The sequence below is a fragment of the Lepisma saccharinum genome, unplaced genomic scaffold (genome assembly GCF_977018435.1).
Source record: "Lepisma saccharinum unplaced genomic scaffold, izLepSacc3.1 HAP1_SCAFFOLD_441, whole genome shotgun sequence".
Lineage (NCBI taxonomy): Eukaryota > Metazoa > Arthropoda > Insecta > Zygentoma > Lepismatidae > Lepisma > Lepisma saccharinum.
Genome location: NW_028143139.1, coordinates 160,261 through 173,640, shown reverse-complemented (window position 1 = coordinate 173,640; position 13,380 = coordinate 160,261). Strand labels below are relative to the sequence as shown.

At 34.8% G+C, this 13,380-nt stretch overlaps 1 protein-coding gene across 1 annotated transcript; it reads right to left on the bottom strand.

Moving 5' to 3' along the window:
- Positions 1–256: 256 nt before the first annotated feature.
- LOC145982825 (uncharacterized) lies at positions 257–3,279 on the bottom strand. Its single transcript, XM_083116185.1, has 3 exons — positions 3,173–3,279; positions 2,163–2,293; positions 257–880 (listed from the first exon to the last, which is right to left on the bottom strand). The coding sequence occupies exons 1-3, from the start codon at positions 3,213–3,215 to the stop codon at positions 542–544; spliced, it is 513 nt and encodes a 170-aa protein (XP_082972311.1). The 5' UTR covers positions 3,216–3,279; the 3' UTR covers positions 257–541.
- Positions 3,280–13,380: the final 10,101 nt, after the last annotated feature.

Genomic DNA, 13,380 nt, shown 5'->3' with positions numbered 1-13,380 from the left:
TAAACGATACAGCAGAAGCATGCAATGAATTTACAAACCTGTTAATAGGTACAGACTTCAGTCAATTTACATTGGTGCTTGTACTTTTAGGACCACTGTTAGCTGCAGGAAATTCTTGACACACTGTCCCAGATATCTGTGGCATAGTATAAGTAACTGCAACATTATTTCTACAATGTTTAATTTCTAGATGTCTCCGAAACGTGTATGCATTTTGGAAACTTCTTTGACAAGTTCCTTCAGCACAATGATAGGCAGTCAAATAAGTGCCAGAATGCTTGTAACTTATGTGCCAAAGAAGCAATTTAGGAGTACCCAAAGTTTTTTTGCACCTATAGCAAGTAAACATATTGATGTGCAAGAATATTACATGGAAGAATCAACTATAATGCACTTACACATATTTACACTACATTTTACACTATCACTACATATTACACTTTCATTACATATTACACTTTCATTACATATTACACAACATATTGAATACTTTTATTTGTTAAGATCAAAATTAGTTTCTCTTTCTCAGCAAACTGCACCTTCACTGAATGCACTGGAGAGCACTGAGTGCTTCAAACACTCTTGGAATTTTTGAATCCCATTTTGTTGTTATGTGATAGATTGCCAGCTGAATAAGTAACCAGATATGTTCTGATTCTGGAGGATATGATGCATTGAGAACATGAAAAGCCTTAAAACATATATCCAAGCTCTTCAAAACTGAAGTCATCTTGTACAATGTGCTGTCAATATTTACATAACAACTCTGAATTTCAGTCACTGATGGCCCAACTACAATTATGTAAGGCTGCACTGTGAGGCCTATATTCTGCATTTTTTGCACCTTGTTGTATTTCAGTCTGTTAATGTCTCCAGGAATCTAATACAGAAAGAAAAAATACAATAAATACACATAGCCGGTTGGTTGGTCAGTTCAATCAGAATTACAAAATTCTATGACCCTCAAACATGTTGAAATAAATATAAAGAAAACATTCAAGACTTACATGTAAGGAAATATTTGCTGCAGAATGTATTTTCAAGATAACATTCTGTAACATAGAGACAGTGGTTCAAATCCCACTTTACACTGTAGGTCCAGTTCAAAATAAACCATATGGAATTTGCATTTTTTTAGCATTTATTTAATCCAAACTGTTATCAATTTACACATATTGTATATACAGTGGGATGCATAAGTATTCCTTGGCAAATCACCCATGACTATTTCCATTCATTTTTCTCTTGCATCCGACGTGTTTTTAAGGACTGGCTGTGAATGTATGCTGGTGTAGAAGTTGTTAGCAGCTCGTTTGGTATTTTGTTTCAATCACTGAAAAAGAGAATAAACACGTTCTGGGACCATTTGCTTGGGAATACTTATGCATCCTGCTGTACATATTGCTTGCATTGTGGTTTCCTTTTCATAACTTAACAGTTATTACAAGTAAATGAACATTTTTTTGTCGTGATGCTTGGAGACACCCCCTCCCCTCAAAACTATAAGAATACCTGTAATACTAAGTTATAAAATGGAAAGTTGAATATATTTGTGATGCCGTATTTAAAATTTTCTAAAAGTGAACACTACATTCCACAAGTGTGACACTGAAGACTAGATTACTTCCTCTCTGTCTCTCTCTTCCTTCTGTATATGTGTCTGTGTGTGTGTTTAATTGTTAAAAGGAATGCAAAAAATATGTGGTTATTTATCTTACGTATTATTGTGACTGGTAATGATATAAGATACCATTCACGTGAAAATTAATTTTCACACTAAGTACACATTCCGAGCTTCCAACTCTGTGAAACAGCAGCCCATTGCATCGAATCTCACTCCCTCTGTTATCTGTCTTTTTTAAAATCAGAGCTCTATTTCTTACGATGTAGATTTCCTATTGACATCACAATGCTGAATCAACACCAAAAATGTTTGCCTCCCACTTGGCTTGCATCAGTTACGTGGGAGATCTGCTAATTGTCAAGCATTATATTAAAATTTGAACCTGGAACACCAACTTGAGTAGTGAGTCAGCCAAGCAGAGGCCATGTAGTTATCAAGCTACTATATGGCTGTCTACTCCAATGCTATGAGTTCTTTACACCAATACCCCTAACTGAGACTACATTATCTATATGGAAAGAATTGTGAACAAAAATACCTTTGCATGACATATAATTCCTTCCTGGCTTTCCAGGATGGATGGTTTCCATTGCTTTCTCACACTCCTGATTCTCCCTGGAGGTGGTTGCATATAAGGAAGCAACATGATTTGCACTGTATGCTTTGAATCTGAAATTATAGTTCCAATAGGGTACTTAGGTAATTGATTACACATCATCAACATTTTCTCAATGCAAAATTTGAAAATGTTTCAAAGGAAAATATTATCCATTAACAAAAATACTTAATATTATCTAGACCTACTGGAAGCATGCAGGCAGAATATGTTACTGAATTAATTGAATAATATAACCTGCATGCTTCTATTTGAAATATTTATATAATTATGGATAAACAGCAGTCCACTAAACTTCTGACTCCTGAGCACTTTCTAGAAATATGGTATATGATTTATGAAGAACTAAACACTATCTCTTCAAAAGCAATGGTGACATGTTATAGTTTAATTAAAAATTGAACGTTGAGTTGAGTTGGTGTTTAAGTCCACTTTATGTACAGAAAGCTAATCGGGACTGGACCTACAGTTTAAAGTGGGATCCGAACCACTGTATGGTTCCACCGGGTATCGAACCCGGGACCTCTTGATTACAAGGCGATGGCGCTACCACTGCGCCATCGAAAAATTTAACCTATCGTGAATAAGAGCACATTTATCTTTATGCCATACTACATTAAGTAAAGTCAAGGGTTCTTTTAAAGAGGCAATCTTGCAAGACAAGTACATCGGTGTAAATGAGTAAATTGTAATGGTGTATATTGCAAGAAAATCAAAAACACTTCCAACAACTTTTAATCCGTTTCGTTTTCACTTATATTTTCTTTAAAAATTTTAAGATTAATAACAACCAACAGTGTATATAATGAAATACGTCCATTCCTTCTCCAATTAGAATTTGATAAAGTATTCATGCCTAGCTTTTGAAATGATTAATTTCTTTCTTTTCATTCTTATTATACAGGTGAAATATGATGAAACTCTGAACTTACCATCACTTAAATTAGCACCATCTAACAACGACACTAGTTTCATATAATTGACATCTGTTGAGCCACTTTTTAAGGATCTTAAATTCTGGAAAAAAGTTTCCCATTGTGTCAGAAGTTCATATACACTTTCTGGATGTGCCTGTTCAAAGTCTGATTCTATCTATATAAAGACCAAAAAAAAGAAGTAGTAATATACATAAGTAGCAATCAAAAGACAGAACAAAAGTAGATGTATTTATTTCTATACAGCTTTGTCCTGTGCTTCTATCCCATATTGTGAAATCGACAATACACCATGACCAGGATTTTTTACATCAAGTGAATGTAAATATCTTACAGTGTCTCAAGTCTTTTAATGTGAATGGTTAGGAGGATATTAATCATACTGCCCACATATACCTTTTGAAATCATGTTAGTTGCATTAAGGCAGTAAGAAAACTGACCCTCGTCACCCAGTCTCTTCCGATATATGATTGTTTCTTTATCTTTTCTTCATTTCCACCACAGCAAAAAAAAAAAAAAAAGAAAGAAAAAGAAACAACAAAAACATAGAGGCACTTCCTAATATTCTGAGATACACTGCCTTCCTTGTCTCATACATTCATCCCATAACTACAAAGTTACAACCTATATGCTATTAGTGAGAGAACTGGAGTCACAGTGGTCTTATGGCATTTTACTGCTACATCAGAGACCCAGGTTCGATTCCTGGGGTGGGTGATGTAAGATCAGAGATCTTTTGGCCTTGTCCCTGCATAAAGTGACTCTGGGGTTCACTCAGCCGAATATAAATAGGTACCTGGGGTAACCCTGGGAAGTAAAGGTGGCCACAGCATGGTGCTGATCACATCACCTTTAAAACTTGGGGGGCAAGGAGAGTTTACTACTTTTTAGTTGACGAGGCTTAGCATTACGAGGCCCTAATACTGAAGCAAAAATGGCTAATCGTCACCACTTTGTAGGGCCCTAACCCCCGCATCCCCTAAATGTGCATTCATGGCACAATGCAATATGCACATGTAACTTTTCCTTACCTACAAACCCCTATGAGAGAATATGTACTGTAGACATATTTTACCAATACGATAACATCATTACGATAAATTATAAAAAGTATAGTCACAAATTATCCTAATATATATAAACAGCACTGGAAATACTGTATACACCAGCAGAAAATATGAAAACGAAGCTCCTGGGAAAGATAGATGTGTGTGGCACCCAAATAATATAACAAAAAATGGTACAATAAAAAGCACAAATGTTTAATTTGTACAAAGCATTGAACACTTCCAATTTTTACAAATCTTTCAACTTATTCATTTATTAAGAAATGAGATGTGTGCTTACCAATGTATATCCCAAGCTGTGCTGTAGTACTGGCCAATCCTTTATAAAATGTTGCACTGTGCTTCCATCACTTTTCAGATTCTGTTCCTGCCTCATGCTCCAAGTATTCTTCCAATGTTTTAGTACTTCTGGCCATGGTTCGCAACTATTTGCCAGCCAGGACTTGCTGTTTTCTTGTTCGTCTTTAAGATAAACAGAGAATATGGAAATATTACACAATAGTTTCCACTCCGATAAATTTCTGAACTTCCATAATGATACACATAATAATGAAAATAATGTAAATTATGTATAATATCAATCACAGTAATGAGAAAACTATAAGAACTGAAAAAATTACAATCTCATAATGCTATTGCCAGTGCACTGTGCCTTATCTGGGAATTGAACCAGATTACAATGTGATGGCATTCCCACCATGCCCTATAAGACTTTGATTTGCACTCTTCATTTCATTTTTCGTCCATGTTATAATTTCATTACAAATGGAACATATCAATGAATAACAGCACATTTAACTCTATTCCATACTACTTTAAGTCAAATCAAGGGTTCTTTTAAGAACCTTTCAAGAACTTTAAAAATTAATATGTATGTCCCCATTTACTAAAAATTAAATCTGCCTTACTCTGCAGAAAATAGGTGACTACATGTAACAGATTTGTTATCACAAATCTTTGTAAAATGGTACAATGGGTTTTAGAGAACATTTACACTGTTAAACAAATAAAAAGGATAAAGAAATGGTAAATGTTTAAGTTGATGAAAAACACATTAAATATCATAATTCAGACAAAATTTATGAAATTACCTGAAATAGTAGTATCCACATCAATTGCTGATTTTTCTGATAGGCCTATTGTCCTGGATACACTGCCTAGAATCCCAACACTTCTCAATTCTCGAAATTTATTTCTGTATTTGTCCACCAACTTTCCCTTTGATATACAGGATTTGTTCACTCTGCTATCTCTCTTTTTAACTGGAGGAATATAATAAACTGAAACACTTTCTGTCTGGAATATAGACACTATACTTTCTGCTATACTTTCAAATTGGTCATTTCGCAGGCGTCTGCAAAATACAAAATTAGAGATGAGATAAGAATGTGGTATCTCCCCTCTGTAGCAATGGTTTAATTATATTTCTACATAATTAAAAGTTTGAGGCAATACTAAAATTTGTTCATTAATAAAATGTGGAGTTATTTTACTTCTGTTCTGTAATATTTGTTTGTCAGATCGAATTTTAGGAAGTTAGAATTCCTGTAGTATCATAATCAAACAAAGCATTTGTGTATGTGTGTGTGTGTGTGTTCATTTCTGTACACTAAAAGTCCGAAAAATAATCATGTATGTGTTTATTTTGTTTGATACTTGACCTGTTCTAGTTAATACTATAGGCAATCGGTACACGATAGTCATGTTTTTCTTACGTTCCACCAAAAGTACACTCATATCACTACTATTAATTAGATTCTTCTTTGGATATCTATCTTTGGTAATGAATATCATGGTGACCAAGACTGTTATCATGCTCCGAGTAGTCATCTCATGAATATTTACATGATGTATCTTTACATAACTAATAAAAAAATAATAAGCCAGCATCCAGTAACCTTGCTGCAAGAAGAAAAGTAACTCTGCTGAACTGACAATAAAGAAATGGGAACAGGTTAAATGGCTGTCATTGTAGATTGAGTTGGTCTTTTTTAAGTCCACTTTATGCACAGTAAGGCTAATTGGGACTGGACCTACAGTTTAAAGTCGGATCTGAACCGATATGTGCCCCACCGGGTATCGAACCAGTGTCCTCTTGATTACAAGGCAACGACGCTACCATTGTGCCATCAGGGAGGCTGGCTGTCATTGTAATAGTACTTACACCTAAATATAAGAATGCTCATAATAAACAATGCGAAATCCATGGTACAGTTCTTCACAAGATTAGAAATAGTGTAAGTGACATTTATGTCCAGGCTATGCTTTATGTGCATAAAATTCTAAAATTTGGGCATAAATTACACACTGGTATGAGTTCTGTAGACGTGAGGTAAAATATGAGTCTATGGCAATGAAATTTCACTATTGTCAGTTCTATTTTTAACTGAAAAAAAAATCTGGTATTCTTCATAAGTGAATTTACTGGGTTAATGCAAATATAGTCTTCCGCAGTCATTTCAGCTATTACATGATGCTGTTGTATTTTCATTTGCAAGTGCAAGTTATCTACACTACACTTCTGTCAAACACAAATGATCAAGATATTTTTGTCAACTACTGAAAAAAGCTACTGGTATTGCATAATGTTCCTTTTCACTAAATAAACACACTAGTCACTGTTTACCAGACGTCTTTTCCTTTTTTTTTTGTTCAAGTGGAATTTGCAAAATGAGCTTTGTCCCTGATAATAGGCATCTCATAAAATATACTTTAGTGGGGTAGTTCTAAAACTCAGAGAGAATGTTTCAAGCAAAAACTTACACATTAGGATTCTGTAATAAATGATTGATGATGGTATCAACGAGCAGACGTCTGGTCTTACGATTTAGTGATTTTTCTGTCTCATATGTCCCAAGGACAAATCTTCCACTTCCACTTCCTTGTAAGATATCCAAAATGTTTTGTGACGTAAATGGTTCTTGTATTTTAACTGGAATGCTTCCAGATGTCTCAGGTACATTTATGCTATATTCTGCTATTCCACCCTCAGGTTTCACATTATTTACACTTGTATCTTCACAGCACACATCAAATTCATCTATGTAGTTCTCACTTATAGTACTACCAGCTGGTGTATTTGTCAAAGTTTCAGCTGATGAAGATTGCACCTAACTTAAAAAAAAAATGTAAAAATAAATATGTAACTTTTATAGTTTACATACAAAAAATGTTTAATGCTTCTTAGTTATACATGAAAAGGAAAAACCATTTGGATAATTCTGATAATTTTTACTTTAATTCATGATTCAATAGAGAAGGAAATCACATAACTTATCTTACATGGTCCCTTCTATTCATCATTATTGTTGTTTTTTATCACCATGTTAGGCTTATCTGTTTATTTTTAGCCTTCACAACTCTTTGGATGCACATTTTATAAATACCCATGCAGTTTAGTAACAACATTAAAATAAATATGTGAACACTATTTCAAAATGTAAAATGTATTCATTTCAAGCTCATCAGGTCACCTTCAGAGCATCATGCCCTGCAGGTTAAAAATGGTATTAAACAAAAAGGATGGACAAGATGAAGAGAAGAATAAGCTGTAACTACATTCCCAGGTGTTCTGGGTTGAAACGTAAAACCTGACATATTTCTTTCCCCCATGCACTCGTATTGCATAATCGAGGTTATAAAATTTAAGTCAAAAAAGAAAGTCACACATAACATTTCTTGTAAATTTAACATGAAATGGAAGAAGAGAAAAGTATATGCATACATTGTAAAGACTCAAAATTGGAAACCTCGGTGTTGAGCAGTTAATGGAGTAGTTCACCAAGTTGGTCCTCAATTTTGATGAGGGAAATATGAGACATTAAATTACATACCTCTGTAGGACTAGCAAGTAAGAAACAAGAAACTGAAGTGTAGAAATATATGACAGTTAGGTTACATACCTCTTTAGGCGTATCAAGTAAGTACCCTGTAGATGATAGTTTTACTTGTTCTCTGTATTCTTCAAGTTTTTTCATAAAAATTGCTCTTCTGCCGATTTTTGGAATAAGTTCTCTGAGATGATCTGCAGTGAGCATGCACAATGCACCTATGTCTATTTCATGCTCTGAAAACAAATATAGCAAAATTTTGGAAGAATAAGTAAGAAAGTTTAATTTAGAAAATCCAGGGCTGTGTCAGAATACAGCATTTCTGTCTCTTTCTTGTTACAACAGAAGCCATCTTTTTCTTCAAATGTATGGTGGTTTGTTTGTTTTTATAAGCACTGGTTATTCCTATTTCATTAATCTTGATGAAAAGGTGAAGGGATGAAGTGCCATGAATGAGGTTCAGCATGAAGCCATTCTTTATGTAACCTAAGTGGCCTTTGCCATTGTTAAAGGTTCTGAATACAAGTTTGTAACCTTAACCACTAACACGAAATTGTTTTGAAAATGAATGGTAAGTGAGGTTATAAAACAGACTCAAGAGTTGACAACAGTGATTTTAATTTATGGTTATTTATGATATTTATGATGTGGTTTCTGTGACGGTGGTAAGGGTGCTATTAGATAGGGATCCAATATTTCTGCAAACAGAATTCAGTACTTTAGTATTATACGTACTACCTGGTTAGGTTAGGTTAAGAGTATTAGCTAGTTTCAGGATCGACAAAATCATGTTTGCGAGGGGAATATAATTTAACATAGGCAAATGAGGTAGTCGGTATAATACTCAAGTACCCAGAATTCTATTATGCACATGATACTAGAAATGAACAATTATCAAAAACAGGAATCACAACGAGTTATTTAATTCCTTCTTTTACATCACTTTTGGCTAATCTCAATAGAAACGATGAATTGTTATTTGATTAAATTGATGCACAGACACTCCCAAAGGAACACTGCCTCGACCAGGACTGGAATATGGAACCCTCAGTTGGCTACCATGGCATCAATTATTTAATGGAACTGATGTTTTAAGTGCATGAAGTAAATTGAAAGTAGAATGACACAAAAATGTCGTTTAAGCCCATTTTGTGCTCAGATAACTTAATCAGCATTTGAACTAAATTTAAAATGCAATCTAGAACAACTGGGCAATGCACCTACACTGGGAATCAAACCTGGAATATCTTTCTTACAAGGTGACAAGAATCGTGGTCAAAAATGCTGTACACCTTATACATCAAATAATTAAGCATGCACCTTGGTCCATAACCTGTGCATATAACGGTAAAAATTTACTATCCTTCGGACACCTCTAATATTTTCGTTTCGTCAATTTTTGACATTCGTACTTACGTATCTGCTTCGCGGAACATTCCTGAAGGTGTATCAATGTTGTTTTGATGAAATTTGAACTATGTTTCCTAACCTAACAGAACTAACCTAACCACGCGCCAAAGGTTCGCAATTATTTCCAATTTCTAGATCATGATACTAACACGACACCAAATTTTAACTATGTTTCCTAACCTAACAGAACTAACCTATCCACGCACCAATGGTTCATGGGGCTAGCTATTCTCCGTTGGAGAATTAATTTTCAACGAACAACATGAATTTCAGCTATGAAACATTTCCACATCACACAAAACACCTTCCCGATGTTCGACAATGCTACAGGAACTTATTACGGTAAGTAGTTTCTTATGTAAAAATAAATAAATGTGTCCGAAGGATAGTAAACAAGTACCAAAACAACTTAAAAATTACCTTACGCAAACAAGCACGCTTGCCATGGACAATGTATTTTCCATTAACAAGCGACTGTAAGTATCGTAGACCAATGGGAATTAATGTAGAAATAATTCGGAAGCTTAGTAGCATGCATTTAGGGACTTTATGTTAATGCTAAGAGAACCAAACCTGACCTGCCTAACAACCACGAAAGCATCTATTGAACAAATCTTAAGTACTCGCTAAAACTCTGCAGTATGTGTTAACAGACGTAAGTGAAAGTCGAACCATGCGCAAATTGCATTCTTAGTATCATGAAATCTGAATAAAACAAAATGAACTTGGGCGGGAAAGGTTCCTGGCCCGAGAATCAAACCCATGTTGTCCGCATGGTAGTAAAGATGCTACGCAGACTGAGCTACCACGCCTATGTAAACGCAAAACACACTTGCGCCACATGTAATGCATTATATTCTCTATACTGTATGATTAGATAGTACATACTTGATTAATTAGTAGAGATTAAAATACGAGAGACAAAACCGACACCGATGTGGCAGACTCGAAAATATGCATTTCAACTCGTACGCCTGTACGCAAATTAATATTTATGTTTTTCACATATTATGATTTCTATTTAAAACTGTTCCACTTACCAGCAAATGTAGGAATTAGACCTTCAAAGCCCCACAACTTCAAAAGAATCGATACTTCGTTTCCGAGATCCGCCATGTTTTTCTTGTCACACTTGCCAGTACGAGAATCACGTTCTTTTTGTTCAAGGAACAAAATATCTGTTTCAAAATAAAAACAGAACGTCAAACAACAAAATGGCTGTTTCAATGGACAAAAATAACTTCAAACAAGTATGATTGTTAAGAGAACTAAACCAAATGGTTTATGTAAACAGTCACTCTGTAGGTGTAACTAAACTTTGTTTAACCGTAAGAAATTTTGTGGAACCAAAGATATTTTGTATCTGCAACTAATCCTTTCTTTCCGTGTGTCTCTGCCGGCTATTCTTTAAAGTGGTCAACAACCAACCTGTAGATGATAAAAATCTACCAAGATGAAACAATTTCGAAATGATATTTCATGAGATTCCATTATTCGCTCTTCAGAAAGATATAAGCAATAAGTTTAAAAAGGAATATCAAATATTACCTAGCAGTTTAGAAGCCACATATCTAGATACGGTTCACTAGCAACGGTGAAGTAAGAATAAGCAAGACTGAAGTTTCCATAGTATCGAATCAGTAAGTAGAGAAGATTTTGACAATAAGGCATCTCTACGACAATACAAAAATGATAGAACCAAGGCTTTGTAATCTAAAAACAAAGACATCTCAGTGGATCCTAGGATATAAACCACTGCGTATCAGATCTTACTGTTCTACATCCTTACCTGGGAAGGTTCTTAGTAGCCTAGTTAAGAGTCTCATAGCTCTCTACATGCGAAGCTACAGTAACTATCTTGTGATACAATACAGCTTTTGATTGTTAACATTTCCTGTTCATTCTTCCTCTCAACAGGAATAACTACATTTTTATTTTCTAACGCGAACGTATTCATGGTGTGGGAAAGTTGTGCAATGATTTGAGCGAGCTGGCCTAGGGAGAGGCCCCGCACATCAGGGGGTGTCCGCGCTAGAAAAAATAATCATGCAGTCTTTATTACGAGTTTATAGAACACTCGTCCGTCCAGTTAAGCAACTAATCTGATTTTTCCTGATCTCATGGATTCTTTTGACACATTTTAAAATATGCGATGAGTTTTAAATCCTAAACAAAATAGTAATTCACAAAAATTTTGTTAATCGAACATAGTTAACATGTACAGTTCGTTATATTTTATAAATATGAGTAAATTATGAACTGAAAATATTATTTTATTTGAAAACATATAAATTCACTACATCGTCAAAATGCAATGAAAAGTAAACAAAACAGAATTTTTAAAGAAACTGTTATTGAATATGATTAAAAAGTGTCATTTTGATAGGTAAACTATGTGCTTGGTATTGAACTTATCAAGTTTTGTAATTTAATGTTATGAACGTCGAACTAGTGGTGCATTAGAAATCTAGATAAATACTAATTTAGATACTTTTATTTGCCTCTCAAAATTCTTGGTTTCTAACCTTTAACATGGTCTGCTTATTGCTCTCAGGTAATAATACGATATAGAAATTAATTTTAATTATCTCGTTCCGTAACATTTCAACCAACCTTTCCCCAAAATAGCCCCTACTAAATAAATCACGTTTGCAACTGGAAATGATGAAATTGCAAGACAAGAGATAACTATGAATATATTAGAAACATAGACTTATTAAAAATGTATTTTATGTCTACATTGTGAATATGTAGGACACCTGTATTCAGAATAAGGGACAACTTTGGTTGTAGACCTCGCATATATTGTATACCCCAGACCCCGTACCCATTTCAGGCCAAGCCTGGTTGGTTCATATAGGTTACTCTTGGTTCTACCTTCCTACGCATATTTTAAAATCTAGTTCCTTCATACAGGTTACTTCATAAAACTAGATATCCATATTAGTTAGTGTGGTTTCATCCAACATTCAATACACATGAAGAAGATAACTGTATTTTACACATATTCCCACGAGTTTCAAGGAGCAATCTATCGATGTGCGTGCGCAGTCTTCTGTGGAACCTGTGGAATTGGCAACAGCTAATACGAGTCAGAATCCGTTGATCCATCCAGTGTGTCCCAGCATTGAAAGCAAACTCGAAGCTGAATCCAGTGACAGCCAATCGCTCAAATATTGAATATGCAACTTAGGTGGTGAGGGGCAGTAGGATTTCTCCGTCTGATGAACGGGTTTTCAACCAACTCTAATATCCGCTCATCGGAATCGCAATTGGGAGCGGGACAGAAAAGGATGCCACGTCATCACAGTTGACAGTTGACGTGTGACATGTATAAGCCGAATCAATGACGAATGAACGATGATCCGATGAACAGGTGTATATTAATCTGAGCAGACAATTGCAGAATGCGTTCATTTCCATCAATCATGATTGCTTTCGTTGCGTTTCGTTGCTTGAGCAAGCAAATTTGCACTGAAGGGTGGAATCGGGAAACTGTAAAAAAATTATGCAATTATAATTCTGATAGCATGCGTAAATGTGAAAGTTGAAATACATATTATTTACTCTGACATTTGCTATTTTGAACGCGTTTGATCATCTCCAAATGCACGCACATGTATATTTCCATTTTGGTTATTTGACGTTGGTGTTCTGTCTCTTGGGTAAATTTTATTCGTAGTTTTGTTATTTAGCGTCGCGTTTCTGAATATTTTGGTTAATCACGACAACGAGAATGTAGGATGATATGATGAAATTGATGAAGGGAAATGGAAAAAGAACGCATATGCCCAGGCAGGGATTTCAACTCAGGAACGTTCTGTAGCACGTGACGCTAATCACTGTACCATAGAGGCTGTCACAAATATGTGCGTTTGTATGCGTGTGTGTGTATGT